Consider the following 15,864-nt stretch of genomic DNA (forward strand, 5'->3'; position numbering starts at 1 on the left):
AACAGCTACAAAGGACCCATATCATGACTGGAAATGTAAAAAAGCAAACTGCACGCTTGGGTCACAAGGCGGCCAGTTGACTTATTTTAACTCTTAGGCTAAAAAGTGTTGAGAAACATTGCATTTTAGTGATATTTAGGTCTCCAGTAGAACACCAAAACCAGTGACTGCAAGGGCTCACAGGTTAAGGAACTCGCCAACGTTCTGAATAGGTGCAATAACAGGCCTTAAAGACCTGAGAGCTTCTAGGAAATAAATCATGGACATCTTATAGAGGGCAGAAAGTCTTCAGTAGTGGTGTGGTTTTGTCCATAGATGCTTGCTATCAAGTACTACTTCAAACTATAATTACCTGTAATTATTAGTATATACCCATAAGTCTTAGTATCCCGGTTCTAGTGTATATAAACTTTATTTCCAACGTTACATGTTGAGCAGCTGCGGTTTCTAAAAATGTTACTTTTGGATACTGAGCACAATAATCCAATACTATTCATATATTTCATGTATTTAAATAATTTTTTTCCAGTGCTGGATAATTTAAACTTACTGAAGTAGCATTGTAAACTGCTTCAATGACAGTAAATTGCTGAATTTTGTTCTCTGAAAAATTTTAGATCTGCATCTGCTCTTCACCATTGACATAGTAAATACTTATTTTCCAAAAGTATAGTCTGTTAATGAAACTTGGAGTAAGACATGCTTTTCTATTTTATGTCAGCTTTACACGGTTAAAAAAAAAAGAATAAAAATTGTCTTTCAAATGCATATTTTGATTGAATTTTAATACTGTGTGATCCATGTTACCTATCCATGCTGAAAGTGACTAATTTTGTCTTAAAACCTTTCAGTGTAGTTTCCTGTGTTGCCTTGAACATCAGCACGCAGACCTCCGTTCCTGCTTGAGCTCATGTTCCAGATACTTTTCTACAACCAGTGGGAGGTATACTTCTCCATTGCTTGCTGGCATATATTGTTGTCTTCTTTTATAGTTGACAAAATGTTTTTTCTTCTTACTGATAAAGCAGTTCTAAAATAGGATACTGTTGGAGCTATTTATCTCCCATAAAGGTACCTTTTGTACCATTCCTCATTTGTCCTTAAATAACTTACTAATAAAGGTTGTCTTTTACTTTATTAAGTAAATCTTTTTATCTGCTTCAGTGAGTTGCTATGTTTGTTCTCAGCTAACCTGAGTCAAATTATAGGAAACGTAAAGATCTTTTAAAGGTAATTATTTTGCTGATTACCTGGTGATATCTTGTGGACACCAATCTCTTAGATAGCGATCTGATGCTGTTGATGAGTGCTCGAAAGTGTTTTTTTTTAACCTTTGCTGAATGTGGCTATCTGGAGCAGATATTCTGTAGATGCTCTGAACACTTATACATTATAATAAAGCCTAGATCCCAGATAGTAATTTAATGACTTGTATATATTTGACAGAAGCTCAAAACCTACAACAGGGGACTTTTTAGTTAGCCATCTATTTTAATAATTCAAATTAAAGTATCAGATAGTATTACCACTTATGTTTGAAGGGGAAAAAGTAGTTTAGTAATACATTTGTAACACTACTGAGAAGTTTATAAAGTACACTGAATGGTCTATAAACAAAGTTAGAGATTGATTTTTTTTCCTGGAAGCGTTTATATTCTTAAAAACTGCCAAACTTCCCTAATGTGGCTTTGTGGGCTCCTATTTATAAACGCCTGCCTATTTGTCAAGAAAAGAGGTGTAATTCACAAGGGTTTTATAAAGATAGAATTGTGCTGGGAAAAAGGTAAGATTAATTATATATTCTGAAAAATATCCTTCCTGACACCTAGAGGTGATGAGCAAATATGCTAAAAAAAAAAAAAGCAAACACAAACAAGTTGTCCAAAAAGAAAGCAAGTTCAACAAGCCAGTGATTCTTCCAACAAAGAAAATCTTATGCTATATTTGTATTGCCATCAAATAAGCAAAACATACAGCAGAGTGCAACAATTCTTGCAAAAGTTTCTGTACACATTGCTGCTATATATGTAGAAAATGAGCAAGATACAAACTACATTTGTGTACAAATATTGCCATTAAATATTTTTATATTATTTCAATACAGAGGTATTTAAAGTTCATTGATTCTGAATTATGGATGTACCAACACCTTTTATGCAGACCACATAAAGTTGCTTAACTATACTAGGGAAAAAATGTGAGAACTAGGGTAACTGTAACTATACTAGGGGACAAATTGGGGAATCTGTGAACTCGGGAACTTGGTATGTATAAATCTATACAAAACATCTATTTTATGTTGTTTTAAAGAGTTTTTGAGCAACTTTGTTCTACTCAAGTCTGGACATGAGGGGTGAGAAAGCTATTCTAAATATAGGGCTTATAGTACATATTTTATGTTCATTCATGTGCAGTATAACGAATGCAGATCAGTTTGTATGAAGTGAGAATAATGGTTGTAAGGCATATTTAAGGACAGCCCTTTTGAATACAGTTTTTACCTGAAAGCAATTCGATTAAACCCTCCAACTGAACATCCAAAGCACTTTATTAAACGGTGCCAGTGACACCTTAGTAGTTGCTCCAAGCAACTACGTACACTTTTAAAACTCGGTGTGCACCAAGAACTGGGGCAGCTGACCCCGTTCTCCAGGACACGAACGGGTAAGAGGACCTCGAGGTCTATCCGAGCCCTCCCCGTCAATGCTCGGCACCACGGTTCGGGGCCCCCCTCTCACACCGGCGGCCGCGGGGAGCTGCGACCCGCGGGCCGCGGCTCCCTCAGGCGGAGCCGCCGCGCGCCTCCCGCCCGCTGCCCCGCCGCACCCCACGTGACGCGCGGTCCCTCCCCCTCCCCGCGGCCGCGCGGCGTCGCTCTCCGGGCATTTGAACCGCGCTTCCGCCATCTTCCCAGCGCCCAGTCACTGCGCGGAGCGGCGCTGAGAGGAGCCTCGCGGAAGGTAACGGGCTCGGCGCGGCCTCCGTTTCAGCCCCCCCGAGGGTGTGAGGGGGGGAGCGGGGCCGCTCGGAGAAGAGAGCGGGGCGAGGTGGGCGCCGTGTGGGAGCGGGGCTGGGGCGCGGCGCGGCTGGGCCTCAGCGGCGCTGGTGCTGTGAGGCCGCCGGCCGCGCGCGGCGCCCCCCTCCCGCCGCTTCTCAGAGCGGGGTGAGGGCCGGCTCCCCTCCGTCCCCGCAGCCAGGGCGGGCGGCATCCGGGTGATAGAACGGAGCGGGGCCTCCGAGGAACGGCCCGCGGGGGAGGGGAGGCGGCGCTGCCCAGTCATGGTGGCGCTGGGCCCGCTGTGAGGGGGGGCGGGTGGGGAGGCGCCGTTTGGGATCCCCCATAGAACCCCCGGGCGGCTCATCCCCGTGTGTGTGTATGGGGGGTGGGTTATAACCGCTTGTGAGCGGCTCGGGGGGGCTTTTTGTGGTGCCGGGCCGAGGGCAACCCTCCGTGAGGCGGTATTGGGGGGTTAGGGAGGGGTGCAGCTCAGGCTGGGGGAACCGGCCCGAAAAGCAGAGGGGCGCGGCGGCCGCCGCCGTTACGGGGCGGAGGGGGGGTGGGAGGCGCCGCCATTTCCGAGCGCTCCCGCCGCGTGTGGGGAGGGGGGAGGCAGCAATGGACCGGGACTGGGGCCGGGGAGGAGCTGGCGGGGAGAGGGGACCGCGGGGGGAGCGGCGCGGGCCCGACCGCAGCCCCCCGCCGGCCGCTGCCGAGTGGCGCGCAGAGCCACGCGCCTCGGGAGGCGGTTTGGGAACTGAAAAGGGCGCCCAGCCCCTTCCGGCGGGGCCCTGAACCAGCTCGGCGCCTGTGAGCTCACATGCTTCCATTTCCCCTGCAGACCCAGCATGGCCGCCCAAGGAGAGCCCCAAGTGCAGTTTAAGGTAAAGGATCGCGATATTTTCTGTTTTTTGTTCTTTCCCTTCAGTAGAAAAGTAGCAGGAACGACTCTCAAGTACCAGTGTGGATGGTAGGTTTGGGTCTGAAGTGCTGCTCTTCCACTAATAGTGCAACCAGCATTTGATTTGTACCACAGCATTATGTTCTGTTGTCAGTCTAGTGCTGTTTGTAGTTTAATGTAAGTATCGTTTTATAAACAAGAAAAAACAAACATTAAAACTTACTAAAAGAGATATTCACAGCAGTAAGCAGAATGTGCTTAACATATCATACAACAAGTTAACATATCAAGTTAACAAGTGATTTAACATACCATGTTGTTCTGACTTGGGGGCAGAACATACTTAAGGACAGAGTTTTTTATTTTAACAGCCAGAAGTCTTTAAGACTGCTTCATGGAAGATTGTTACTTGTGTTTCTTCCAATGCTTGGTTAGGATATCCCAACTGCTAGTTGTACAGGTTTTTTTAGTTGTAATATTGTAGTGAGTTTATCCAGTTTGGATGCTTAAATGAGTTTATTTAAATGCTGTCACATTCTGTTTGAATAACCCAAATGTTCTTAATTCAGTTACTTACAGCTTAGTAGAACTACATTTACAATACATCATAGTTTTCAGTTATGGGAGTTAAATAAATTTGACTGGAGTTACAGATTGACAGGTTTAATAAATGGGGTCCTAATACAGCGAGTTACTTCATGGGTGATTCCAGTTCTTTGTTCACAGTATTTTGGAAGGCTGAAGTCTCTGTGGTAATTAAAATGGGCAATAAGTGCCTCAAAGTGTGTTGCTTTAACTCTTTTTTTGCTTTAATGTGTTAACAGCTTGTCCTGGTTGGTGATGGTGGCACTGGTAAAACAACATTCGTAAAACGTCATTTGACTGGTGAATTTGAGAAGAAGTATGTAGGTATGTCTGAAGAAACTTTCAATATCTAATATTTTACAGTTAGAAGTACAGTTCACAACTTACTAAGTGGAATGCTCTTTTCTATTCCTATAGCAACGCTGGGTGTTGAAGTTCATCCTCTGGTGTTCCATACTAACAGAGGCCCTATTAAATTTAATGTATGGGACACAGCTGGCCAGGAGAAGTTTGGTGGTCTGCGAGATGGCTATTACATCCAAGGTAAGATGTGTTTATATGTAGGAATACCCTGTAGCTGTCAGAGGTCAAGCCTTCATTCTATTCAATTTGGCCAATCTGAAAGCTTTTGCTTGGCCTTCTAATGTTGAACTGGTTTCTGAGTTTTCAAACTTCTTATACAGATACAGATATTTCCTTTGCTAGGCAACCTGCCATGATGTACGAAGACTTTGTTTCAGTTTGCGACTGCAGGCTGTGGTATTAATGAATGATTGTGCACCCTAAAAGATGCATCTGGCGAAATAAAGCAGTTAAAAAGTGAAAGTCTGCATTTCAGTTAGTAAAACTTGTATCTGTATTAGCATCCTGTGCTGGTGCAAAGACTTGGAATGCACAAACTGTAAAATCTTCAGATATAGTGAAGTTCTACGTATCCTTGACAGAGGCTAGTTGCCTTTAGAAGTAGCGGCAGCCCCTTAGTTTTTCTTTGGCCAAGCTCTATTCTTTGTGTACGTCAGTCAGCTGCATATTTTTTTTAATATCCTGCAAGGGATGATTAGATTCTGACGCTATTGCTTTTCCTTTAGAAATATCAGGATCAAGTCAAGCCCCTGTGTTCTTTGAAAAACTTTTCTGGACAAGGGCATCCTGAGATGTGGACTACAAGCTCTCAACTTATCTGAAAGCCTTGATAGGATGCCTAAGATTAGTTAACTGGGTATTGACTAATTTCTGTCGAATGTTTGGGTAAATTACACTTGATTTTTGTAATCCTATTCTATTTCTATGTCATGCAACAGTAAGGTGTTCAGTAGGACAGTGGAATGAATAAAACTCGCTGGTATTTGGGCATTGAAGATGTAAGATGACAGGGTCATGGGCTCAGGTCTGCAGACTCTAGTGCATTGAACTTGTTAACAGTGTACTCTCAGAACTGTGAGGAAAAAGCTAATGCAGGCACCCTTAATGTAAGATTTTTATGGGTACTTCTTCTCAGTCTGGTTTATAAGAAAATTAAGCACTTACTCTTCCGATGTAGTAACTCCTGACTTCTTTCATTACAGCCCAGTGTGCCATCATAATGTTTGATGTAACATCAAGAGTTACTTACAAGAATGTACCTAACTGGCACAGAGACCTGGTACGGGTATGTGAAAACATCCCTATAGTGCTCTGTGGCAACAAAGTGGATATTAAGGACAGAAAAGTCAAGGCAAAATCCATTGTCTTCCACAGGAAGAAGAATCTCCAGGTATGATGTCATGAGTTTGTAGGAATCTAGATTTACTAAGTCGTATCAGCTGCATTTGGGTGTTCTGCCTTTCTCACTACAGGCTATAATATTTCAACTTACATCCCATTGGCTACTTGAACCTAACTTCAGGGAAGGGGAAAGTGATGATCTTGTTAAAAGATGATCATCATCACTGGTATTGAGCAGAAGCTGTAAGTTCTGTTGTATACATTCGGCTTTTACTGCTCTGAATCTCATCGTGATGCAGAAGTAAGATAGTTCAAAGTAGACCAAGTCATAAGAGGTACCACTGCCTCCTGAAAGTTGCACTTTTGATCAGATTGTGTTTTGTAAAAGTATAAATTTCTGACTATTTGCATGAAATGGTACATCCATAGACACTTGAATCATAACTACTTCTGAGAGCAGAAGCAGAAGTCACAGTCAAAAAGAATACAATGATAAAAATAGAGTAAATTGTGCTGGTTAATCTTGGTATGTTCTGAATATCAGTGTTAAGTATGTCTTATGTACAAAATATACTTTTTTTTTGTCAGTATTATGACATTTCAGCTAAGAGTAACTACAACTTTGAGAAGCCTTTCCTCTGGCTTGCTAGGAAGCTAATTGGAGATCCCAACTTGGAGTTTGTTGCCATGCCTGCTCTTGCGCCACCTGAAGTTGTTATGGACCCAGCACTGGCAGCACAGTATGAGCAAGACTTACAGGTAACTGAGGAAGGGGCAAAGGTCAAATGATTGCCTCATGAATAGTATCTGGACTCCTGGGAGTAACTGGAAAAAAACAAAACAGTTCCTAAGTATAACTTCTCTCTTTTCCAGATTGCTCAAACCACTGCACTGCCAGATGAAGATGATGACCTGTGAGGGATGAAGCTGGAGCCCAGCGTCAGAAGTCTAGTTTTATAGGCAACTGTCCTGTGATGTCAGTGGTGCAGCGTGTTTGCCACTTTATTATCTAGCTGAGCAGAACATGTGCTTAATCTTTGGGATGCTGAAAGAGATGAATGGGCTTCGGAGTGAATGTGGCAGTTTAAAAAACAAACAAAACAACAAAACAAAACCAAAACTTCATATTTTGGACCTGCATATTTAGCTGTTTTTTGGACTGCAATTACTTCCCCTTTTGAGTTTCAAATATAAGACTACTGCAGTCACACAGAGTGTTAAGTGGTAAATCTTGTTTCTGTCATTCCCATTCTTTTTTTTTGTTTAGATAATAAAGTTGTATTTCAAATATCTCTAAGCAAGTGAATTCTCATGCATTGTTAGAAAACTCTTGAAGTGTCTTCTGTTCTTCAGTTAAGGCTAATCCTTGCTTGCCTGCTGCACTTCTTACTCTATTTCCTTTCTCTTCATGTTATGCTCCTGTTACTAAATCAAAGCTAACAGTTATAACCTTCCATTGATTTCCTTATGCATATAATTAAAGCATCTGAGCAAAGCTGAACTAACTGCCAGGTAAAACTAAAGCAGTGAACACTTGAGTGGTAAGTGGCAAGATCAGCAGATAAGCATAAATTGACACACGTGAGTGGGAACGTTTGGGCTGCAGGGTGACCTGGGAGTGAAGCATAGTTCAGTTTGCATATGCTACTTTTGGACATGGTCTCTCAACTTTATAACTTCCAACTGTATGTTTTCCAACATGACTTCATGGAGCTCTGTGTTTTTTTAGTAGCCAGTAACAAATGGCAGCTAGGTTTGTTAGGTGACTAAAAGCTGTATCTTTGCATGGAACATCATTCAGTAGAGCTATAGTTGATTAAACTCTCTAAGCATCGTAAAACTCACTAACTAGAAAACAGCTGTAGATGAGCTAAAAAGCTCTTGGCTACAGAAAAGCATATTAACTAAAGCCACATATATATAAATATCTAGACTTTACTGTAACTGCACCAAGTTCTTAATTTGAAACTCTAGCTTATTACAGCACAACTGGTGGAAAATGTCTACTTTTAACACTATCTTGTAGAAATTAATCTTGGTCAATATTAGTACTGCTAGTAAACAAAACTAAGTTTAAGATACCATTTTTCAGTAGTGTTTGAGTACATGAAGCCTTGAACTCTTCAGTTTTGTATCTTTGGTTTCTTAATAAAGTGGAGCATTTCATTTATTCCTTTTAACTTGCATGTTTGTATATGTAACTCCTACTTAAGTATTTCTTAACACTTCATTCTGATACATGTTAGCAGAAACTTGATTTCTCTGAAGGAGAGAACAATACTGCCTACTTAGTGCAAGCTCAAGTTCTGTGGGTTTTTAAAACTAGTTGATGAGAAGGTGAGTTGTATTTGGGACCTGAGACTTTTTAAGGAAAACGAGGAACATCATACATGAGTTGTAAAGATAGACTTAACATTCTATTGAATTTTACTGCTACAAGATCTTGCTTTAGCTTCATATTATGGGCTCTCTTCTGTAGTTTACTAATTTACTTTTTTATATCTTGGTTAATATTGCTAGCTTGAATATCTGCTGCTGCTTCACTAGTGGAAGCCTTTTTGTCATCAATTGTCTAACTTTCAAATAATACACTGTTTTGAAAGTGCAAATCATTTAGGAAACTGAAGTAGTTTTTGCAGTGTTGATAAACCTCTAAAGGGAAGACAAAGCTGCAGTATGTTTGCCCCGTTTCATAATGCGTTTGATGTGATCTCTACACCGGCCCTGTTGTAGGCAGGTACTAGCATTTGAGTTAAGCAGTTAAAGATTTATGAAAAGTGAAAAAACTGTTTAAAAAGTAGAACCACCATGAGCTTCACTGTTAATACCAAGTCAACAAAAACTTGAGAATAGGCAATAATACTAGTCCTACTGTAAAGTAAAGCTTTTGATTTGAAAAGTTTTGGGTGTGAGATCAAATCCGCTTGTTGCAGGACTGTACTTGACTTTTCATATTTAGCTGCTGTTAATTGTTTAATGCAGGTTGCCCTGATGTGCACATCCAGTTTACTCGGCTGTAGTTCCTTAACTATAACGCTTTAAAAAGTTAACAGCTTTAAAGCTTTTCACAAGTTGGGTTTTAGCAAGATAAATTTCTCTATTAAGAAATGAGAGTAAAACTTACCAAGAACTTCTGTACTAAATAGTCACATCATTAGACTTCCAACACCATTGTGACTGAATCAGACAATCTGCAGTGCTGTTTGTCCTGCTTGGCTGCCGGACGTAGACAGGGTTAGTTTAGGTTAAATGTAGGACTTGATATGTTCCTATACATCACTGGGTGAGTTTTTCTGACTCCAAGATTTTTTTTTTCAGATTTTTTGATAACATCACAGACTACTTCCAATTTTTAACTGTCAAAAGAAAGACGAATTGCAGGCCTGCTTACTGTTTTTAGTTCTGTAATAAAGCTGCAATGTTAGCGTCCAAGTCCAGAGGCTTGTGTTAGAGTAGTTGGAGAACTAGTGCATCTGGAAATCAGAAGGTGGGGCAAAAGCAATAGCTCAAACTGTCAGAGAAAATGGTTTGCTTTTGCTTACTGTACTTCTAAATTGAGGGTTGAGTGTGTCCTTGGGAAAGCTGAGGTTGCCCTTGAATTTATTAGGCTTGCAATAGAAAATTGCTTTAGAAAAGTGCTTGCCAACATTTCTACAAGCGGGAATCTGTATGCCAAGAGGGTCAAAGTCTCTGTCCCTGTGCTGTCTGCAGGTTACAGTTCAACAAAATGCATCTATAGTCTTGATATAAACTGCTGGAAAAAGCAATGCTGAGACTTTTTTTCCTGCCTTCTTCCTAAAACAGAAATAGTTGAATCTGACTACTGGTCACTTCCTCTCACCTGGCTTTTAGGGTAACAGTTGTCTGAGTCCTTCTAAAGCCTTCTGTGCAGTGGGATGGAAAGAAGTGTCTTAGGAGCAACCGAAAAACTGTGCAAAGCTAAATCTCTTGCTTTCATCTGTCAGTTTTCATGTGGTTGCATTAATTTGTAGGTTTTTGTGTGTGGCTTTTGCAATGAGCTGAAAGGTTTGCTTTTAACTTTTTTTCTTTTTCTTAGCACAAGCTGCTATACGAACATCCCATGAAAGAGTTCTTGCACATGTCCTGAAACACTTAATCATTTCTACAAGAAACACTTTAAGCTGGGAACCAATGTTATGAGAATACTGTCTAGGACAGTTTAGTCGCATGTAATGTTTTCTAACATGAAGGCAAGAGCACCCTGAAAACAACTGTAGTAACTTTTCAGTGTTCAGGGCCCTCTGGCTTGTCTGCAACTTTTCTATCTGGTGCAGGCTATCTCATCAGCAAAGAAGGCAAAAAAAAAAAGTGGTGCACTTTTGGCTTTGACACACACTCAACTAGCTTACAAGTCCTGTACAGTTAAACTTGGAAGAATTTTATTCTTGAAAGCAAGACTTAACATGCGGACCTATTTAACAGACCTAGAGTGTCTCATTGATGAGCCAAGACACAGTCTCTTTTTGTATCTCATTACTCAATTAGTGAATATCCTGAAACGTGTTATTGTTAATTTTCTTTTAACTTGTCAAAAAGCAAACAGATTGTTCAATGAATAAGTGGTACTTCCCTGAAATCTTAGTGTTCTAGAAGCTGTCACTGAAATGGGATGATGTTCATAAGTGTGCTAGTTCAATATAGGAATAGGTGTGTTTTTTGGGATTGTCATGCTTGATACTTGTCCTGCTGTGATCCCAGAGCCCTTTGATAAAAGGAGAGCTGAGATTCCAATCTTCCCGGCTTACATGAGAAGGCAAAAGTGAGGACAAATTTCCCAAAATATCAAACACTTTCATATAACACTTAAAATGGTTTTTGATCCATCGTCTCTAATACACTTAGTGGAAGCATTTAAAACTGAATTTCATCAGAAACAGCTCCAAGTTACTAAAAGAGGTAATGAGCTCGATTTACTGTTATCTATTTCTACGTTGACAATTCATGAAAGGTCAGCTAAAATGAAAACTCTTAAGATTAAAATAGTAATAATCAGGAAGCTCAAAGGTTGTTTTGTTTATGCTATTAACCAAAATTATTAAGACCAAAATTTTTCACCAGTGTGTGATTCCTCTTATGTCTAAGTGGCAAAATCACTGATTATACTTGGAAGCATCAGAATCTTTGCTAGCATGAGCTGGTAGGACCTGTCTTAATTTCCCAGCTGTGATGTGAATTCCTATCACTGCCACTTCAAGCTCGTCACTGCACAAGAGATCATGCTGATGACTGTTGCATCTTGGTTCCTACTGAAAATAGTGCAGGAGGGAAGTGATGTGTGTTTTCCTTCTGCTGAGGATATAAAGGAAAGTTAACTTTCCAGTCAGGCTATTTTGATAGACTACACCATAACAAATTTGTTAAACTTCTAGATCACAGGTTGGGTTTGCAAGGTGGGTATTAGGGAAAGAGATCAAGACGAAGAAGTGTGTCCCATTTATAAATAAGGTGAGTTATAAGAAACAGAAAATCTTGATGTGCTTTTTTTTTTTTTGCGTTATCCATTGCCTATTGCTTTTGGAACTAGTACTTTTATTTCTCATTTAAATCTGGATATTTTGTTTTATTTCAACACCTGAACTGATGCTTGGTTATAAAACACTGAATTCAAACTGCGGTAAATGAGCACAGTAAATTTCAAGGGCTATGTGTAAAAGAACTGTTTGAGATAGTTCATTTGCCATCAGAAGCATAGAAATTGCCTGATACATGAGGCTTAAACCAGATTAAAGGGAGCAGTTCTTACCTCACAATCTGAACAAGTTTGATATAGTTTCCAAAAACTTTTTTTTTTTTAGAATGAGTGGCTATTGCATAATTCTCTTGCTGGCTGTATACATATTGGCTGTGGAGCATCTAATAACACCGATTAATTCCAGGTTTGCACGAAACTTTGCTGGAATGTAAAAAGATTGCTTTTGTGGTACCAGCTTCAACCACATGGTGGGGCACACCGTCTTTGTTGCTGCTCTGAACAAGTAAAAGTATTGAAATATACTTGAGAACACACACAGCTGCTTGTATTCAAGAAGGAAATGATGTGGATGCTTTTAGGTTTATTAACAGTAGTAAATAGTTATAATCCATGTATAATAGCAGCTGGTAGTTGATAGAAGTTTAAAAGAGTGGATAAGTGTTTTCTTTGTACTCTGTTTTCTTGATGCAGCATAAGACAAATGTAACAGCTTTTTATTTGGTTGTTCCTTCATCTTCAGTTAAATCCACAACAGTGTGAAATAGACCAAGAGCGAATTACAGGGAGACTTGCATAAATAACAAAAGACTGTTTAAAAAAAAAAAAAAAAGCACAGCACTCTAAAAAGTTGCTGGCAAAGCTTGGGTTCTGCTATCATATCCTCCTAATTTTTCTACTCTTCAGCAATTTTTCTTATTTTTATTTTTTAAATCTAAGTTTGGTTAAATTAAAGGTTAATAATAATTGACAGTTAATTAAAGTATAACTTTACCTGGAAAAATGAACCCACACGTGAAGTGCTGATCCCCTAATCTTTATGCAAAACAAATATGGTGAGGGATATATAATAGTAAAAATGTTGTACAGCACAGTTTCATAGAGTTTCATGTAATGTCATGCTATGATCAGGTTGCAGTACAGATAGTGACATGCACAGAAAGTTTGCAGGATCAATGATCTGAGCATTATAGTTCCCATCTCTAATGAGACTGTAAGTAAGGGAGAAAAATGTTCTTCTGCTGAGACCTTGAGATTTGAAATGAGGTTGGCTGCAAGAACTGGACTGTGATGGTTTTCTCTGACTATGCCGGAGAACAGTACCTTGTGTGGCGTGTGTAGTATGGGATAAACGGCCTCTGTACAGTCCAGCTGAGGTCCCTGGTTCAGAGTGAAATAAATGCGTGACTGGCTACACAGGCATATTCCTAGCTGATGTAGCACTGGCGGAACTGATGGCAGCTATCACACAGAAAAAGCTAGGTAGTATGGCATAGAACTAACGTGGCATCCTCAGAACTGTAGTCCAGTTGGTAAGATAAAGCAATGAACAAAATATTTCACAAGGCAGGGAGAAGGCACCTGTTGTAAGGGACTGAACCTGCATAGTGAGAGGGAACTCAAAGGCAGGAAGATTGAAGTATGCGGGCAAGTCAGAAAAGGTGTGGAGAGCGGCTAAAGAAATACATAAATAATCGTTAAAGAACAAAATTCTCCTGTTGTAATGTGATAGTGATTAATACAACATTCCAAAGCATAGCTAACTGATGACAGCTATACGTAATGGAAGTCTGCTATTAGATATCAAAGCAAATAGAAGAAAGTAGTGTGTGTGTGGTGGGGGCCAAGATGCAGGTTGCAGGGGCAGGGAAATAAGAAACCTCTCCTGGCAACTGAGACCTTCACTGAATGATTCTCTACCACAGGAGTTCAAGTAAGACTAGTTTTGTATCCAACGAAGAGCTTCTTGTATCTGTACATGAGATAAGCTGATCCAGCTCATGTGCCTTGCTAGAAAGCACTTCAGGTAGTGCTGGCAGATACTGTGGCAAAAAGCTCTATGGAGAGAGGGGAAAAAAAAAATCTAACAAAATAATTTTTCTATCAGTAATCTTCATTGTGCACGGGTCAGTTGACCTCACTAGAACTTCTGTGGCTTACGTGGATGCTGTATGACAAATTCTGTATTAACACCTTATGATTTGAAGGTTACTTGTCAGGCAGAGCGTTTTACCACACTTTCTTGCAGGTGAATAACTTGGCTTTTTCTACATCAGGCATTATGAGTAAACAACAGGGATGTTTAAGAACGTGCAAAGAATAAATATTTTTTAGGCATGTAACATATTCTGGATTGCAGTTTGTAAGTCTTATACCCTGGGGCAAGCATTTTTTTTTTTTTTCCTGTTTCGCTACTCCTTTCAGTTATTTTTGTTGACTGTTTTGGCAAGTGCGCTTCAAGCACTATTAAGCAGGTAGCTGCTGTCTTTTTGATATGTCTGTAAGCAGTGCCTTGTATAATTAATATGCCCTGACCATGGAAACTTCAGTATAACACCTACAAAACAATAATACTTTTTTCATGTAAATATGGTATTCAGTGATATTTATAGACTCCTTAAATAACTAATTTTAAGATGTCACTTGCAGCTGAAGATGAGTGGCCTTTTTGGATCCTTTTTAATTAGAAATGGTGGCATTTTTCAATTATGAAAATACTTTATATTTTAACCCAGTCCTGTGATTCCAACATGTCTTGTGATTGGGATTGTTATGGGATTGTTATGGCAGCCAACAGAGATAAGGCATTTCTCTAGTCAGATTATGAAGCAATACAGTAGGGCGGGGACCAAACCAAAAGCAGTCACGGTGGTCAAAAGAGTACATGGAAGAGAATTTATGTTAGGATTTGATTTATGTGTTGACCCTCCTCTATCAACGGAGAGCCAAAACTCCCAGACTCACAACCCAAAAATGGGGGATGGGGGTGGGGCTTGATGGATATTCTGGAATTCAGTTATCATGCTCTCAAATTAATCAGCTGCACTTTGGACTTGAAAACTATTCAAATCTTACAAACATAGATTTGGAAGCCACTATGGACTCTTAAGCTAGTGCCCTATGTGATTTCTGTCACCACCCTCTCATTGCTTTTGCCAGATCTAAAGTAAGAAACTACAAAAGACAGGAGCTGTGTTATTCCCCATGGAAAGAGAAGTCTTTAATATGTACATCTGTAATAAGCTCAGATGTTCTTGCTGAGAAACACTTGGCAGATTGGCTTCTGGGTATATGCTCCATTTGTGCTAGTAAACTTGTTTCACAAAGCAGTTGAATGAAATTTTCATGCAGTTACTTTTACCCAGAAGAGCAAGAGAGAATTGAGTAAGACTAAGAGAAATTGGAATATATTCTGAAGGCAGGACTTTATTATGGTGAAATAATTCTGTAATTAAGGAAGTCTGACTACCTGAATTGATGCCAAAATTGCAGTCATTATAGGCAGTGGCTTTTTGGCAAATAAAAATTGGTTTATCCCTTTTATTATATGATTAGCCAATTTAATGTAAGCTTGACATTAAGGCCCGGATAATCAAAGATTCCACTGAATTAAATATTTGGTACTTACACGAAATCTTAAACTATTCTTGAAAACAAAACAAAACAAAACAAAAAAGTATTTTGTTCAGTATATAGAATAAGATGTTCAAGGCACTACAGCAAAACAAAAGTCCAATAAACAGGACAATACGGTAAACAGACAATAAAAAGAGTAATGCAATAACCGTAATCAGCAAGTGGGACCTCATCCAAAGAAAACTTAAGTGCGTGATTTAATGTATGACGTTATTCACCTGCTTACTTGGTCTTTGAATCACCAGGCTCTGAAATCTTTTCAGAAAGAATATATAATCAGCCTAACGTTACATATATAACATTATAAAAGTATGTTCATCTGATTAGTCCTAAATTTTGCTGCCAAAAAGCTGTATTTTACTTTCTGGCATCAACTCAGCAACTTCACATTTTCTTAATTAGAAAAATATTTTTCCATGATAGCATTTGCCTTGTTGAATTAGCTCCAGGATTTTTGTTTGTTTGCTTTTTCTTCAGTCTGAACTGTTCTGTTTGTCCTTTTCGGTATAATCAACTCAAGGAAAATCTCATGCAATATTTTCTTGTGTG

The 15,864-nt window shown here is 39.7% G+C and overlaps 1 protein-coding gene across 2 annotated transcripts; it reads left to right on the forward strand.

Annotated features, from left to right (window-relative positions):
• Positions 1–919: 919 nt before the first annotated feature.
• RAN (RAN, member RAS oncogene family) lies at positions 920–7,485 on the forward strand. 2 transcript variants are annotated; one of them, XM_048051141.2, is made up of 7 exons: positions 920–943; positions 3,840–3,882; positions 4,724–4,808; positions 4,902–5,027; positions 6,050–6,237; positions 6,777–6,947; positions 7,062–7,485. In XM_048051141.2, the coding sequence occupies exons 2-7, from the start codon at positions 3,847–3,849 to the stop codon at positions 7,104–7,106; spliced, it is 651 nt and encodes a 216-aa protein (XP_047907098.1). In that variant the 5' UTR covers positions 920–943; positions 3,840–3,846; the 3' UTR covers positions 7,107–7,485. The 2 variants fall into 2 exon arrangements, with proteins under 2 accessions (XP_047907098.1, XP_047907097.1); XM_048051140.2 differs by lacking the exon at positions 920–943 and adding an exon at positions 2,818–2,960.
• Positions 7,486–15,864: the final 8,379 nt, after the last annotated feature.

This window comes from Anser cygnoides, chromosome 17 (genome assembly GCF_040182565.1).
Source record: "Anser cygnoides isolate HZ-2024a breed goose chromosome 17, Taihu_goose_T2T_genome, whole genome shotgun sequence".
In the NCBI taxonomy this organism is placed as follows: Eukaryota; Metazoa; Chordata; class Aves; order Anseriformes; family Anatidae; genus Anser; species Anser cygnoides.